Source organism: Cebus imitator, unplaced genomic scaffold (assembly GCF_001604975.1).
Source record: "Cebus imitator isolate Cc_AM_T3 unplaced genomic scaffold, Cebus_imitator-1.0 Scaffold72, whole genome shotgun sequence".
Classification (NCBI taxonomy): domain Eukaryota; kingdom Metazoa; phylum Chordata; class Mammalia; order Primates; family Cebidae; genus Cebus; species Cebus imitator.
In genome coordinates this window covers 4,299,924-4,316,946 of record NW_016107387.1, presented here as the reverse complement: position 1 = coordinate 4,316,946, position 17,023 = coordinate 4,299,924, and the positions used below count along the sequence as shown (strand labels likewise).

Genomic DNA, 17,023 nt, shown 5'->3' with positions numbered 1-17,023 from the left:
GAATTGCTTGAACCCGGGAGGCGGAGGTTGCAGTGAGCTGAGATCACGCCACTGCACTCCAGCCTGGGAAACAAGAGTGAGAAACTCTGTCTCAAAAAACAAACAAAACTCACAATCTGAGGTTCTAAAATTCTACCCTTAAAACTTTATGTCTCTTGGGGGACACTAACCCATGCTCCCAAAGCTTTCTGATAAACCTGCTCTCCAAGGGACAGGGGAAGCCCTGATATGTAGTATCTGCCAATTTATGTGCCAATGACCCCCCCCACCGCCATGGGTGGTTTCAGGCCTCAACACCACTGCGTGCTCCCAACATCATGAATTCACACTGGAACCCACGTGGTCTCGGCTCCCAGGCGGTACCGCTCTCGTAGGAATATAACTACATAAGCTTAGAGGAGCAGTTTCTCTTCAGTGACCCCCAGCTTTCGCACCTGTAAAATGGGGATAATTCCAGCTAGTCTCCTGACCTGCTTTGTTGGTGTGAGAATCCAACAAAGTGATAATTGCAGAAGTTATAAGTAGTCATAAAGCACTTTGTTTAAAAAAGGGAAGGATGAAAAATGGGGGTGCAGTAGCTCAGCCCTGTAATCCTAGTACTTTGTGAGACTGAGAGAAGAGGATCTCTTGAGTCCAGGAGGTCCAGACCAGCCTGGGCAACACAGTGTGACCCCATCTCTATTTTTAAAAACAGAAACAATTTAAAAAAATTAAAAAGGGTGGGATGGCCGGATGCAGTGGCTCACACCTGTCATCCCAGCACTTTGGGAGGCAGAGGCTCACACCTGTCATCCCAGCACTTTGGGAGGCAGAGGCTCACACCTGTCATCCCAGCACTTTGGGAGGCAGAGGGAGGATTGCTTGAGCCCAGGAGTTTAAGATCAGCCTGGACAACACAGTGAGACCTCGTCTCTACAAAATAATTTTTTTTTTATTAGCTGGGTGTGGTGACTCATGTCTGTAGTTCTAGTAACCCCGGAGGCTGAGGTGGGAGGACAGCCTGGGCCTGGGAGGGGGAGGCTGCAGTGAACTGTGATGGCACTGCTGCACTCCAGCCCACACTTCAGAGTGTGACACCCTTCTCAAAAAAGTGGGGGAGGGGAGGCATGCAGAAGGGGAAGGTCATTGCTTTCATTCCTGAACTGAGTCCCCAGGAACCACAAGCCTGCGTGATCTCTAGAGACCAGGACAACACACCATCCCCGTGACCCAGGCTTCAAGTAATTGCCAATACGTATATAGAATGTGGGTCAGACTGGAGGAAGATCTATGTCCAACTCATGATTCTTCTGGAGAAAACACTATAGTGTGGCAGGCAGCACAGGAGAATATGGCTGAAGTTACCAACACCTACTAATTTGGAGTGAAAAGGGCTGGAGGTAAGCGTTGGGAAATGGGGTGATGAAGGCCATTCCACAGAGAACCCGTCTCATGCTGAGGCGGTACCCCATTTCCACCGCTTGCAGCGAAAACTCCAGCGCCAGGCAGGGCCACATGCAGCCACGTGCCTGTGGGCAGCTGGGCTTCTCCCTGATCTACAGGGTTTGCCCCCCTATTCCGGAAGAAGGTAGCTGCACAGATATCAAGGAAATAGAAAACTGATACACAGCAGGCCTCGAGTGCAGTGGAAGCTTGGAGAAGCAACAAGAAACAACAGATCCACCCTGCAGGGCCAGCTACTAGCCTGGGCCACACCCATACCCCTTAGGCAGCTGGCCAAGTGCAGATAACATCCACCTGCTAGGAAGGCAGCTTAAGAGACGATGCCACAATTCCAACAGCATCAGAGAGAAGGCTGAGGGCACCAAGGAGAATTCACTTTGACAGTCAGAAAGGTATGCCAGGAAAGACATGAGCCCGATGACAAATACACCCCACAATGACAGCAAGATAGTTGAGACATTTTATTTATTAAATAGCGTTAGAACTAAAATGGGTAAAACACAAATACTGAAAAACCTAAAAACAACAGCAGAAAACCTAGGACACTGCTTTCGGTTTAGGACTGATTAACAGGCAAAAGCAAGGAGGATAAAGACCTGAATAATTTAATTTAAAAGGCTGATTGAAATAGATGTAGACAACATCGTATCCTACAAACAAAGATAACATCTTCTGCCAGGAAGCCCTGGGACACTGAAAAAGTTGTCCATATTTAAGCCACAAATAAACTGTGAATAAATGGCAAGAGGCATAAAAAACACCGGCCACATTCTTTGACCAGGAAAGCAATAAAAGTAGTTATTAATAATGAAAGAATAAATACACAAGATGCCCATCCCCCAACTCCTAAACACTTGGAAATGTAAGAAACTGCCCTCTTAAATAACACCAGATCAAAACGGAATTTCAAACTGTAATTACACAATATTTAGAAAATAACAAAGAAGGAGATACCAGAGCAAATGGGATAAGGTCTGAATTATACTTGGAGGAAAATCCACAGCCGTAATTATTTCATTACCAAACCCAAAGGAACACAAATAAATGGACTAAACATTCCACTTAAGATTTTGGGGAAAAAATTCAAAGGCCGATAAAACACACCAAAAGAAAACAGGAGAAAGGAACAGGAAAGTGGCAACGGAAATTAATGAGTCAGGAAGCAGGATACCGTTAGCAAATCACTGCTGATTCTGTGTGTGTGTATGTATCATAACAATAAAAAAAGAAGATAAGCCAGGGCAACTTGAGGGGGAATGAGAACACAAATGCTCAGAATTAGAGATCACAAAGAAAACAACAGCAAAACAAATATAGTAGAAGCTTTTTTTTTTTTTTTTTTTTTTTTTTTTTTTGGTGAGATGGAATGTTGCTTCATTGCCCAGGCTGAGTGCAGTGGAGTGATCTCGGCTCACTGCAATCTCCACCTCCCAGGTCCAAGCGATTCTCCTGCCTCAGCCTCCCACGTAGCCAGGAATACAGGCACCCACCACCACGCCCGGCTAATGTTTGCATTTTTAGTAGAGACAGGGTTTCACCATGTTGACAAAGCTGGTCTCGAACTCCTGACCTGAAGTGATCTGCCAGCCTCAGCCTCCCAAAGTGCTGGGATTACAGGTGTCAGCCACCGTACCTAGCCTATAGTAGAAACGTTTTAATGCAAGAACATATGATTTATAATTCTACCTCTTAAACACCAAACGTCCCATAAGATTCAAATTATCAAAGGAGTTTCAAAAGATGCCAAAAAGAAGTAAAACCTTTGACAATGACCTCACCCCAAAAGGCACTGGACTCAGATGGTTTTATGGGCACATTCATTCACACACTCAAGAAAGAAATACTTATGCATAGAAATGTGTAGCAGGCTTCCAGATCTATGTTACAAAGCCAGCATGACCCTGATCTTAAAATCAAACACATACACAAATGAACCATGTTTAATCTGCTGACGACAAGGAGATACACACGTTTTTATCTGAGTAAGTGATAAATATCTCTCTCTGAGGATGCCGAGTCCCCGTGAACCAAGGCTGTCCCAGCTCCTGGGGAGACCCCAACTCCCTCCCTCCCCAGACCCTCCAAACGCATGCTCAGTTTCTGCGCTCTCCCCTTTCCCCACACTCACAACCATCAGGAACTGTCTAAAGCGGAGACATTTTGCCCCCAATCCAATCCCTTGTTCTCACTTCACACTTCAGTTCTGGTCTGTCAGCTGACGCCTAATGACTGCTTGTGTCAAAACAATTGCTAGGAAAGAAAACATAATTTTCCATTTGATCCTTTCTCCCCACGCTACAGCTCTCCTCGGACACCCTGTCCAGCTGTGTGTCACCTGAAGACTCCTGGGCACATTCAGAACACGTCCCAGTGGAGATCTAGACAGTTACAGCCCGCAAGTTCCCGGCAACCTCACCCATGAGCATTCTTCATTGGCGTTCCCTGTCCTCAGGGTTCCCAGCTCACCCACAAAACAAAGGAGGCCAGAAGTGGGTGCTTCTGGGGCCTCCAGCCTCCGGGGGAGGAAAAATAAAGCTGGTCAAGGATCACTCATAAAGGGAACATAATTCAGTCTGTACATACAAGAAAGAAAAAAGGCAAATGCCAAACTCAGCTGTTTTTCAGATTTTTAAAAAGGGAACTAAATGCTCTATCTAGTAACCTTAGCAGCCTCAAATATAAATAATACACGCAGGCACCCACATGCTTCATTTCCCTTATGGGCAGTTAAGCAGCTTGAGAGGGCTTAGGAGGTGTCTAGTGAGAGGAGGGGACAGATATTTGGGTAGAAAAGAGGAGAGGGAGTTCTGGGTAGGGAGAAGTAAATGGAAACCCAGAAGAAAGGAGAATATGAGAAGTCATTGAGAAAGGCCAAGCAACAAAGAAGAGCCTGCAGCTCTGCTGCCCAGGGCTCGCCGGCGAGCAGGCCTCCACATCCCAGCCCGGATCCCTGCTGGACAAAGTCCCATCCTCGGAGCCCTATTCTCCTGTTCCCTGAAGAACCCAAAAGAACGTAAGAAAATCAGCCATGAACACTTCCTCATTATGCCTCCTGTAGATCTGGCTTAATTTCTCCTGTCTCTGGAATAAACATCATTTTATCTCTCAAAGTTAAGAAACCTGGTGGCCGGCCATCGTGGCTCACACCTGTAATGCCAGCACTTTGAGAGGCTGAGGCGGGCAGATCACTTGAGGTCAGGAGTTCGTGACTAGCCTAATATGGTGAAACCTGGTCTCTACTAAAATATAGAAATTAGCCGGGCGTGGCGACATGCACCTGTAATCCCAGCTACTCAGGAGGCTGAGGCAGGAGAATTGCTTGAACCTGGGAGGCAGAGGTTACAGTGAGCCGAGATTGCATCATTGCACTCCAGCCCGGGCAACAAGAGCAAAGCTCTGTCTCAAAAACAAATAAGACACCTAGGAGTGCTGAGGCCTTGGTTCTTGAAATTCTTGCTTCCCTCTGCTCCTCTCCCCTCTTCCCCTTTTTCCCTCCCTCCCTTTCCTTCCCCCTTCCTTTCTTTTCTCCTTCCACCCATCGTCCTTCCCTTCTTCTTTCTCACCCCCTTTCCTTCCTTCCACCCATCCTCCTTACCCATCTATCGCATATTAAACATGGTACAGCCTAATGTTTCCCCAGGTGTATTAAAAGGGACAGCAATTCTGCCAGGATGTGCATTGTAAGTGTTATGCAGTAACAGTAAAGGTTGAGTGTTATGGTCCAAAGAACGTAGGAACAAACACCCCATTATTCTGATTGAGTTTATTTACAGTAGGCCTTTTAGAATATGCTGATAGCTGCTTGAAATCTCAAGGCAACAGCATGCAGCATCCCTCCACGCACACAACGCAGGACCGTTTGGGGAAATACAGCAGGACTACCACGAAACCCACTTTGGAACACACAGCCATGGCCATAGGAACGCAAGGTTTGAAGTCGGGCAGTTCTGTGCTCATCTGGTCTGATGGCCCAGGACACAATCACAGCCACTTTCCACCCACCACACCCTGAAAGGCCTGCTGGTTCCTCGGTCACCACGCTCACCTTCTCAGAACATATCCAGTGTCTACTCTGATCCATTTAGAGGAGCAGTTCTACATAAATAGCTTTCTGTTCCAGAAACTTCTCTCTGGCCACCTGGTCCTCACTGTCTCTCCTGGTTGTCTAGGATGTGAACTGCATTCCCAAAGACAGAACTGATCAAAGATTTTCCCACATGGTTGTGAACAGTTAAACACCCGTGGCTGTTTTCCAGCTCATCAGAGGTTAAACAGGCCTCTGTAAGGTCCCAGGAGCCTCAGCCAGCAAGAACACTGGTTCTAAGGGAACGTGTACTTTTTCCAACAGAGGGTGTCACAACCTTCCCTGAAGTCAGTGGTGAGATCTAAGAGCCCTGGGGAAGCTGCCCTGAACCCGAGGACTGGCTAACTCCGCAAGAAGTGAGGGTCTTCCTTTGCTCCTGCAGGAGACAGGAGAGCTGTTCTGGGCTTCCTGATGTGGAGAAGGTGGTGTGGGTGAGGGTGAGGCTCTGGGTTCCAGAGCCCCCTCTCCAGAGAGTCCCTGCTCAGAGGAAGCACAGCTCCCTCCCTAAACATAGCCCTGGCCAGCTCCTCAGGCTCAAAGGAAGGTCCTTCTTGCCCCTCAGCCTCTGCAAAGGCACTAGCTCTCTCCCCTTTAATCTGGGTTCCCTGTGGCTCCTGGAGGCCTAAGGATGATCCCTCAGTGGACTCAAGCCCCAGGGCTGAGCAAAGCCAGATCCTGAACCCATGTTTCCTGAAACATTCCCACAACCACCCACCAGGGCAACCTCAATAAATAATAGATTTCTTTTAGCCTTAAGAAAAACACATAAGTTCAATGCACACCCCAGGCCCAGAGGCTAAGAAAGGAATTGGCTTTCCACATGTGCACTGCTGACGTTAAAAACCACAGGTACCTATTTGAATTCAAACAAATCAAATTTAAATAAAATCTAAATGCAATGTGATTTCCAGGACTGGATCCTAGAACCGAAAAAGGACATGAATGGAAAAACTCAGGAAAGCTGAATAAAGCCTCACACTTAGTTACTTGTAATGCATGATGTCAATTTCACAGTTTTGACAAACGTACTGTGGCTGTGTAAGATGTCAACTGGGGACACTGAGTAAAGGACGCACACGAGCTTACCGTACTGTCTTTATAGCTTTTCTGTAAATTAAAAATTGTTCCCCAAATTTTAAAAAGTTACTAAGTTACATTAAATGAAAAATTCAGCTCCTTGGGCATACCATCCACATCCAAGAATTCAATAGCCGCACGTGGCTAGTGGCTACCATATTGGAAGGCGCAGAGAAAGAATGCTTGTCCTGTCACGGAGAGTTCCATTGGACAACACTACCCCTCTGTCTTCATTCTACCCAGCGACTCATACACGAAACTCTAAGCATCTCACTTTTCACTCATTTTCTGTCCGTTTGTCTGTTACTATTTCTCTCTGTAAATCAGTATTTCCACCCTGCCCGTTAAGCCCAGCCCAAAGAGGATTTTTAGTATTTGCAGCAGTTGCTGAATGGCGTCTTAGGTGTTCTGTTTTGGTTTAAGCTTTACTTCTTACTCGCGTGGGTCTCACCCAGAAAGCTTGGCATTAAACACCTCTAGTAAAGCTACTGAATAAACACAGCTCCCATAACCCTGGTGATATTAAAGGAAGTAATGCAGGAAAAGTCCCCAGCCCAGGGCTGATCCTAAGTAACACCCAACATTCAAAGAGTGGAGTCTAGTTTGTAGGGGTGGGTGGGGGGGGGAGGACTCTGGGCATGTTTCTAGAATGCTCTCCCCAGCTGGCAACCTGGCTGTCTGTACTTACCAGCATCCTGCAAACCTGCACTAATAAGAATGAACCAGCTCTGTCTGCGGGTGGCCCTTCAAACCCTCTCTAGAAGTTCACAAAGCTACAACACAAAAGTAAACTTGGTTGGGCATCGTGGCTCATGCCTATAACCCCAGCACTTTAGGAGGCTGAGGCTGGAGGATCACTTGAGTCTGGGAGTTTGAAACCAGCCTGGGCAATATAGTCAGACCTCATCTCTACAAAAAATCCTTTAAAAATTAGCTTGGTGAGGTGGCACGTGCCTATAGTCCCAGCTGATCGGGAGGCTGAGGTGGGAGGGTCACTTGAGTCCAGGGGGAGGAGGCTGCAGTGAGCTATGATCACACCACTGCACTCCAGCCTGGGTGACAGAGCAAGACTCCACCTCAAACAAACAAAAGAATCCAAAAGCATAGCTGGATGGGCAGGGCCTCGGATGATCTCCCTCCAGGCCCTCACGTTTACGAATGGGGACAGTGAGGCCTGGCAAGAAGAAATGTGCTGAAGGCCCCAGTTTAACAAATTATAATTTCACAAATCTAGAATGCCAGTGATTGAGGCCAGCAGAGGCTCGTGTCTGTAATCTGTGTAATTTTGGGAGGATCACTTGAGCCCAGGAGTTCAAAATCCATCTGAACAATATGACAAAAACACTGTCTCTACAAAAATAAAATAAAATAAATAAGAAAGCTAGCTGGGTATGGTGGCACATGCCTGTAGTCCCAGTTCCTTGGGAGGCTGGGGCAGGAGAACTGCTTGAGCCCTGGAGGAGGAGGCTGCAGTGAGCTATGATCATGACATTGTATTCCAGCCCGGGCTACAGAGCAAGACCTGTCTCTAAAACAAACAAACAAACAAACAAACAAACTAGCATATACTATTGATTGTAAGATGCCCCTGACTTCCAAGATATGAGTATGTCGGGGGAAAATATATGTCTTACAATCAATGACACAGGACTCTTCATGCTGACATAGGGAGCTGCTGCTGCTTGCTTCAATGGGCCATGGTGCAGGAACCCTTGGGCAGTGCTGAACTGACGCTCTGAATCAATCTAGAGCAGAGCTTCTCCACCTCGGTGCTAGTCAGTATTTAGGGCCAGGTGATTCTTTGTTGTGAAGACTTTCCTGTGCATTGTGGGATGTTCCCCAGCATCCCTGGCTCCTATCCATGCCTGTAGCGCCTCCCCCCAGTGCTGGCGGTCAAAAATATCTCCAGACATGGTCGAATGTCCCGTTAGGCAAAATCTCCCAATAGAGGGAGGAAAGCTTAACACGTATGTGGTATGTTGGAAATAAAGCACAAAAGCACTGAGTTAAATAGGTCTCTTCATTTCAGGCCTTCCTGCCGTCTTCAGAACGCTAATGCGCCTGTCCTTCTTCAACCTCCTTCATGGAGCACCGATAGATCTGGGATTCCAAAGATTCCACCTTAGGAAATACTACTCCGGCACCCTCGGGTGGGACGGCAGAGGGGGACAGCAGTTGTCAACACACTCAGTCTAGCCTTGACCATGCTGGCAATTCTGGTTTCTAGATCTGACCATCTCCACTCATCTCCCTATTTTTCTCAGCTCCCTTTACGGGCCCACACAGGGCATCGCTGGACAGAGAGAGGCTAAGGATATGCTTGTAAAGAAAAGAAGGGAGCCTGTTAAACTCCAGGCCTCTAAATCAGGGAACGGAGGCAGCTCCTGCGAGCCCCGCTTCTGCAGGACAGTCCCGTCAACAGCAGAGAGGACAAGAGATGCTGCCTGTGGATGGTTCCAGGAGAGCAAGCTTTAGAGAAGTGACCCCATGACTCAAAGGCCAAGTCTCGACCAGCCCCACCCACATGGCAAGCTGTGAGTCACACCTGCCGTCGCTACACGTCCAAGCCTCCCTCTGCCAGCATCCCGGTCCTGTCCTCCTTCACAGACCACTCTGGCTGGAAAAAACAGTTGGGTTTCCTTTTTAGTGTCTGGCTGGCCTGGAGCCAGCCAGGAAAGAGGACGCACCTTGCGTCATTCCCACTAGCATTTGGATTGTTAAAAAAACACAAGAACAACAGTGAAAGAGAAAGCGGTGGGCTCAGAACTGCCCGCTGTCACACAGAAGCTACAGCATGAAGGGGCTGAACAGGCCCATTTCTGGGGACTTGGTCTGAGAAGGCAGCACTCACTGTCTCCCTAGGAAGTCAGTCAGAGCTGCCCCATGTCCCTCCCCCACAAGGGGGGTTCCTGTCTTAATTTTTTTTAAATTTAAGTAAATATAATTTAAGTAATAATATAAATATAAATAAAATGCTTTAGAAAGCCCTAAAATATTTTTGATAGGAAACACCCATCTTCATATCACCACTGCCACACCTCAGCCGATTTTCTAGAGGTAAGGTTTTCCCATCATTTCCAGTTTTGAGCTCTTCTGCTGGCAACTGTCATATGCCTAAGCAATATGCTTTGAATGTGCACCTTCATGTCTTCAGGTCTCCAGGGTAGACAATATCCAAAGATCCCTGCTCTGAAAGCTAAGGCTCTGGCCACTCCCACTGCTCCCTGCCTCCCTTCTCCGATCCCGTATTCCAGTTTTGTGATTACCTTTAGTCCTTCCTGTGATTCCCTGTGCTGCTTCAGGTAAACCATTTAGACCAGGGATTACTTTTTGTTCCAAGAACTTGACACAGCCTTTCACCCCCCCATTCCACAGAAGCTGAAGATGTCACTGCTCAAGGCATTAAAGATTAAATTCCCAGCTCCAGCCACAACCTTGATTTTCACGCTTTGCTGCCAGATTGACTCAAGTCAAAAACCAAAAAGTGTGCTTCACACACCACAGGATGGTGGAGACACTGGCGAATTAGCTCAACACAGAAGCCAGGCTCTGGGGACTGAAGATTCCACAAATGAAACAGACAAAGCCCTCACCCTCAGGGAGCTTACAGTCTAGCATGGGAGAGTGAAGAGCAACTAGGAACAGGACGCTGGGGACACTAAAACAGCATGCGGCTTCGATCTAAAGTGACTGGGTGAAGGCTCTAAATGGAGTGGTCAGGGAAGGCTTCTTGGAGGAGGTGATGTTTTTTAAAAGCCGCATGAAGGCAGATGTTGTTCTCCCTGCTGATGTGTCCCATAACCTGCCTTCCAGAATCTCGGACCTACATGTCTCCCAAGAGCCCCATAGACAACCTCCCACCTATTACAGGAATGTCAATTTTGGCCAGGGGCAGTGGCTCACACGTTTAATCCCAGCACTTTGGGAGGCCAAGGTGGGTAGATCATTTGAGGCCAGGAACTCAAGACCAGCCTGGCCAACATGGTGAAATCCCATCTCTACTACAAATACACAAATTAGCTGGGTATGGTGATACGCACCTGTAGTCCCAGCTACTCGGGAGCCTGAGGCGCGAGAATCACGTGAACCCAGGACACAGAGGTTGCAGTGAGCTGAGATTGCACCACAACACTCCAGCCTGGGTGACAGAATGAGATTCCGTCTCAAAAAATAAAAATAAAAAATAAAAAAGAATGTCCATCTTGCCTGCCTCTGCTTGATTACCTTTGCAGACAGAGAACTCATACCCTCACAAGGCCTCCCTCACACTGACCCAGATGTTCTGTTGGAAAGCTGCCTTGTAAATATCTGCCTCCTTTTAGCTTCTACTCCATGATGTCCACAACAGCCAAAGAGAACAGTTCTGTCCACGCTTCAGGTCTTCCTGTCCCCGACAGAAAGCACGCTGACATCTCACCCTCCCCAGCCATCTCTTCCTGCTAAGCGCCTGAGGGAGAGAGAGCAGGAGACCACCAGAGCTGCTGCTGGCACCGCCAGGGAGACACCAGCCTGCTGGGCCACAGGCCTAAGGGCCCCCCACCCAGTCTCGACCCCTCCCTGGGTTTGCTACGTCAGCCAGGTTTAAGACCCAGGATCCATCATCTCAGCCTCTCCACTGAAGGCGGTGTTGGTCCCCCCACCAGTAGCCCCAAAGCAGCCAGCAGACAGTACCTGTTGGAGGCAGAGAGCTCCTGTGAGAGCCAGGGCTGGCCGGAATCCCAGGAGTACCGCTGGGACGTTCCCAGGTGGTCTCTGGTGAAAGAAGAACAAAGAAATCACTTTGAGAATGTCACGGGATGGAACCTCAGATTTTTCAGAGCAGAAGGAGTTGGTCAGAGCTGGAGAAAACAGAGATGGCCTGTCGCCCTCCTCCCTAACCCTGGTCAGATGGGACCCTGCTTTCTGCTCCCATATCCATCCACCTCCCTTCCCGCTGCCTGCCCCCATCCCCAACCCACATCCACAGAGCTTCTTTTTGCTGCGGGCCCTTCTCCATGAGGCTGGGGCCAGAAGGAGGTGGGCTTCCTGTCGAGATGTCAAGATCCTCTGAAACAACCCCTGCTGCAGCCTGCCTATTCATTCGCCCCTCTTTGTTATTTCCCCCTGAATGTCCACTGTTAACCTGAAACTCCAAAGCACAGAGGAAAGAGTGCTGGTGCAGGAGTCTGTAAAGAGACAGCGGCCCTCTCCCACCTGAGGTGACTCCCAAGTTTCTTCCCAATTTCGCAGTTCTATGTCTCATTTGAGCTGTAAGTGCTGAATCTGCCTGCCACCTCTCCCTCTTCCAATGCTCAGCTCTGGGCTTCAATCAGAAATAAAACTGGCCTGGCAATGGTGGCTCACGCCTGTAATCCCAGCACTTTGGGAGGCCGAGGTGGGCAGATCACTTGAGCTTAGGAGTTTGAGACCAGCGTGGCCAACATGGTGAAATCCCATCTCTACTAAAAATACAAAAATTAGCCAGGTGTGTTGGCATGTGCCTGTGGTCCCAACTACTCGGGAGGCTGAGGCAAGAGAATCACTTGAACTTGGGAGGTGGAGGTTGCAGTGAGCTGAGATTGCGCCACTGCACTCCAGCCTGAGAGACAGGGTAAGACTCTGAGAAGAAAAAAGAAAACTAACACTGCAGCTAGAGTATTGTCCTCCAAACACTACTTTACCCACTTCACTGCTGTGAGCAGAGACTTCTTATGAAGTTATCTAGTGATAGAAATAATACTCTCTCACTATATACAATTTGATAATGCAAGAAAACACAAAAAAATAAGTATCACCCATCATCCCACCATTCAGAGGTCATCACCATCAACATTTTGGCATCCATATGTTGATTTGTTTTCTAAGCATATGTTCCTCTTTAGGACAAAATCAAACTGTATATTCTTTTTATCTATCAACTTTTGTGAATATCTTTCCAAGATCTCTCCCGGCGCAGTGGCCCATGCCTGTAATCCCAACACTTTAGGAGGCTGAGGGAGTGACTTGCTTAAGCTCAGGAGTTTGACACCAACCCGGACAACACAGTGAAACCCCATCTCTACCAAAACTACCAAAATTAGCCAGGGGTGGTAGCACATGTCTGTGGTCCCAGCTACTTGGAAGGCTGAGCTGGGAGGACTGCTGGAGCTCAGGAAGTCGAAGCTGCAGTGAGCCATGATTGTGCCACTGCACTCCAGCCTGGGTGACAGAGCAAGACTCTGTCTCAAAAAATAAAAATAGGCTGGATGTGGTGGCTCATGACTATAAGCCCAGCACTTTGACAGGCTGAGGCAGGTGGATCACTTGAGGTCAGGAGTTCGAGACCAGCCTGGCCAACATGGTGAGGCCTCATCTCTACTAAAAATACAAAAATCAGTCGGGCATGATTATGGGCGTGTCTGTAATCCCAGTCACTCAGGAGGCTGAGGCATGGACCCGGAAAGTAGAGGTTATAATGAGCTGAGACCATGCCACTGCACTCCAGCCTGGGCAACAGAGTGCAACTCTGTCTCAAAAATAAATAAAAAAGTAAATTTTAAAGTATTTCCAAAATCATTAAGAGGGGCTGTATAGCAAAGTGGTTAGCCTCTGTTTACTGAGATGATTCTAGAACCTCTGGGTTTGAATCCAGCTCTGCCTCTCACCACCACTCTCCTTGGCCAAGCTACTTATCCTCTGTGCCTCAGTTTCCTCCAATGTAAACTGAGCTTAATAAGGTATCCATCCAAGGGAGACATCGTATTAATACCAAAGGCCCATATATATGCCTCTAGAGCTAAGTCAAATTTAAAGTCAGTCTGACGTGAGCCTATAACATTATTTAGTTAAAAATTCTATTGCTGAAAACTCAATTGTTTCAAACAATAAAAACAAAACTGGGTTCTTGACTCCATTTTGCTCCAAAACTACCGTGCAGCCCTGGGCAAATCACACCATCCCTCTGGTCCTTTGATGCTTCATCCAAAATAGAGAGGTTCAGCTACTTGGTCTCTTAGGCCCCAGTACTCCCGCTCTCTCGCTGTGATTGGTGGTCTGAAGGCTCATTGTTTGGGTTTCAGGAAGGGTGAACCTAGGGCTCCAGGAGCAGGGCAGAACAGGGGCGACATGCTACCTTCATGTCTTAAGGAAGAGGAAGCACAATTGACGGTGACCTGGATAGCAGAGAGGGTATGAACATAAACAAGAGAGTAGTAGGGTCTTTTATTTTTTATTCTATTTTTTTGAGATGGAGTTTCTCTCTGTCACCCAGGCTGGAGTGCACTGGCACAATCTCCGCTCACTGAAACCTCTGCCTCCCGGGTACAAGCGATTCTCCTGCCTCAGCCTCTGAGTAGCTGGGACTACAGGCGTCCGCCACCATGCCCATCTAATTTTTTTGTATTTTTAGTAGGGATGGTATTTCACTATGTTGGGAGGCTGTTCTTGAACTCCTCACCTTGTGATCTGCCCGCCTCAGCCTCCCAATGTGCTGGGATTACAGGTGTGGGCCACTGCCCCCAGCCAGTAGTTGGGTCTTTTATGAGGAGTGACAAGGAGAGAGGCTGCCAGAGGGGTTAGGAGCTTCCCCAGCGGATGCACTGGCTGGCAAGAGCAAGCCTTGGAGAACTTACTTCAAAGACCCCTGCCCTGCTTAGGGCCCACATCCTGGCCATTCATAAGCTGAGTGACCTCTGGAATCACCTGAACTCTGTATTTTGTTTTTCTCAGCTATAAAATGGGCATGAAAATGGTACCAAAGTAGGATGAGAAAGAGTATTAAGTGGCTTTACCTATGCAAGGCACTTAGGACAACATCGGGCACAAGGTAAGTGCTTTATCAGCATTAAATAAAACAGAGAGAGAAGCCCAGTGGAGCTTAGATGAGCAAAAGCAGTGAGGTAGGCAACCCCAGGAGGCAGGTGCATCATCCAGCCTCAGGCTGCCTTTCTAGGGAGGCTTCTCTTCTCTCCTGCCTGTTCAATCATCCCTGCCTGGAGGCCACACTGTTGTCTTCACACCCACAGACTCAAGACCAGGTTCCCCTCTCCACCCTCTCCTCCTGAGTTCCCTGGCCCCTGGACACCCAGGGACAGGGCTCACTGGCCATCGCCAGCTCCACCCTATGTTCCATCCCTCACGTCTAATTGGTTCCCAGGGCCTGGAGATGCCCTTCCATCCCATTCCTCTCCCCGTCTCCATGTCACTCCGGAGTGAGTCTCCCTGCCTCTTGAAATCCATCCACTCACAGCTAGTGGACCACTCACCCTGGAGCCCCGCTTTCGCCAGAAGTCACTCAACAGCAAAATCCCTGTATGGCTCCTTTCCAACATGGCACACAGATCAATCCCTGACTGCATCCAGACTGACATCCCACCGGCTTCACTTTAGGCCCAGCAAATGTGCCTCGCTGATCTCTGAATATGCCTCTCCCATATTGTTCACCCACACTCACGGCCTCCTGCTCCCCCATCCCTGGATATCACAACCTTGTTCATTCATCAAGTCTCAACGAAATGTCTCTTCTGCCTTGCAGCCCACCGAGATTGCTCTTCTTCCCTGCAAAGTGTTCTTCCCTGCAAAGCGTTCTTTCCCAGACTCTCTAGAGTGGGTGCCGTGGTGCACCACCCAAATCTCTCCAGCTACAGAGGCTCATAGCTGAGTCCCTCTCAGGGCACTGCCCTTAGCCAAAGAGAGCTGCCTTGCCCAAGGTAATGCCTAGGGTAGGGGTGCAGGGTGCATGTGTAATGACTGGGGTGAGGGGGGGTCAAAGGCCCACCAATCCCCTTGTCTCAAATTCAACAATTCTGGAAGGGTCCTCCCAGCTCAGAGCTCCCCCTGGCGCTGCAGAGGCCTCCCTGGTGGCTGTATTTATTGCAGCATCACTTCCCTCCTTCCCCAGGAGTTGCTCCCAGGAGCGCACGCCCTACTGAAACTCCTGCACATAAATCTGTCTCAAGTCTTCTCGAGAAGCGAAGTCCCCCAAGACACACATTCCATCCAGCTTCCTTCTATGAAATCAGCACTCTGCCCATCTCCAGACAGCTCAGATCCTAATCTTGACACCTTACCTCATCTCCTGGAGGGCTGAAGCCATGGCGGCTCACCCTCCCAAACATGGCATCTGGTCTGAAGGATGCGAGGACAGAGGGGCCAACAGAAGGACAGACACTGTGACAGCACAAGGGAGATTCCCACCTGATGTGCTCTTCAGCTTGCCAGGAATAATCAGCAGGAAAGCTCCCAGACAACTTTCCCCTTTGTGCTGCTGCCTCCACCCCTTCAGTGGCTGTTACCATTAACCTTATTTTAAAGAAAGCCTCGAGGGGCAGAGTGGTTCACACCTGTAATCCCAACACTTTGGAAGGCTGAGGCCGGCAGATTGCCTGAAGTCAGGTGTTCGAGACCAGCCTGGCTAACACCGTAAAACCTGTTTCCACTAAAAATACAAATAGTAGCTGGGCATGGTGGCACACACCTGTAATCCCAGCAACCTGGGAGGCTGAGGCAGGAGAATCACTTGAACCTGGGAGGAGGAGGAGTTGTAGTGAGCCCGAGATTGTGCCACTGCACTCCAGCCTGGGCAACAGAGCAAGACTCTGTCTCAAAAAAAAAGGAAAAAGAAAAGGAAGGCCCACCACCTGATGCACAGACACTGCCTTTGATGTTCTGGCTGGAGCAGAGAGTCACGATTCGTGCACTGACTACTCCTTCTATCCTGCACCCATTCGTCCCTTGCTGTTTGCTTACTACCTGCAAGCCACCACCAACCACCATGGACCCAAAGCCAGACTGCCTAACTTTAAGATATGGACCATTTAGCAGAGAAGCTGCTGGTCCCTATTCCTCTCCTCACCCCATTCTTGAGCCCTCCCAGTGAAGGGAGCTACCAGCAGCAGCGGCAGCCATAACAGCCACCAGCAGCTCCGGGGGCTGCAGAAGGAGGCTCTGAAACCCTAAGTGGATGCCGGCCTGCAGTCAGAATGCTGCTGTCCATGTGGGGACCTGATGGGAGGCCCCTTTCCCTGCCCTTACTGGCCTGGTCACTCCCAAACCCCCCAGAAGCTGGAGTCTCCGTAAGTACTGTGTCTCTCCACTCTAACCTCCAAAGGGGCCCCATGAGGGATGACACAGCTCCCTGAAGGGTTCAGCCCAGTCTATATCCTTCGTCTTGGCTAGTTCTGATGAACCCAAAACACAAAGACACTGCGAGCCTGCAGCAGGGATGAAGCTGAGCCAGACCAGACCAGGCCAGGCCAGGCCAGGCCAAGCCAAGCAGACATCAGAAGAGCGCCACCGGGGCTCTGGCTCAGTGACCTCACTAGCAGCAGGACAAGTCACCCCAGATGACCATACCACCCACAGGGAAGAAGCCGTGTCCAGGTCTTTTCCAATAAAAGACTCCCTAATCTGCTTACAACACACAAGGCTCCTTGACCAAGTCACAGTGAGACTGAAGCAGCA

General features: G+C 49.0%; 1 protein-coding gene across 5 annotated transcripts in view; it reads right to left on the bottom strand.

Annotated features, from left to right (window-relative positions):
- The window catches only part of GAS7 (growth arrest specific 7), a 282,620-nt gene that overhangs the window by 58,868 nt on the left and 206,729 nt on the right, over window positions 1-17,023 (bottom strand). For all 5 annotated transcript variants that reach the window (XM_017531429.2, XM_017531434.1, XM_017531435.1 and 2 more), the window contains exon 3: window positions 11,276-11,356. In XM_017531429.2, the coding sequence (XP_017386918.1) occupies window positions 11,276-11,356 (81 nt within the window). The remainder of the gene's footprint in view (window positions 1-11,275; window positions 11,357-17,023) is intronic.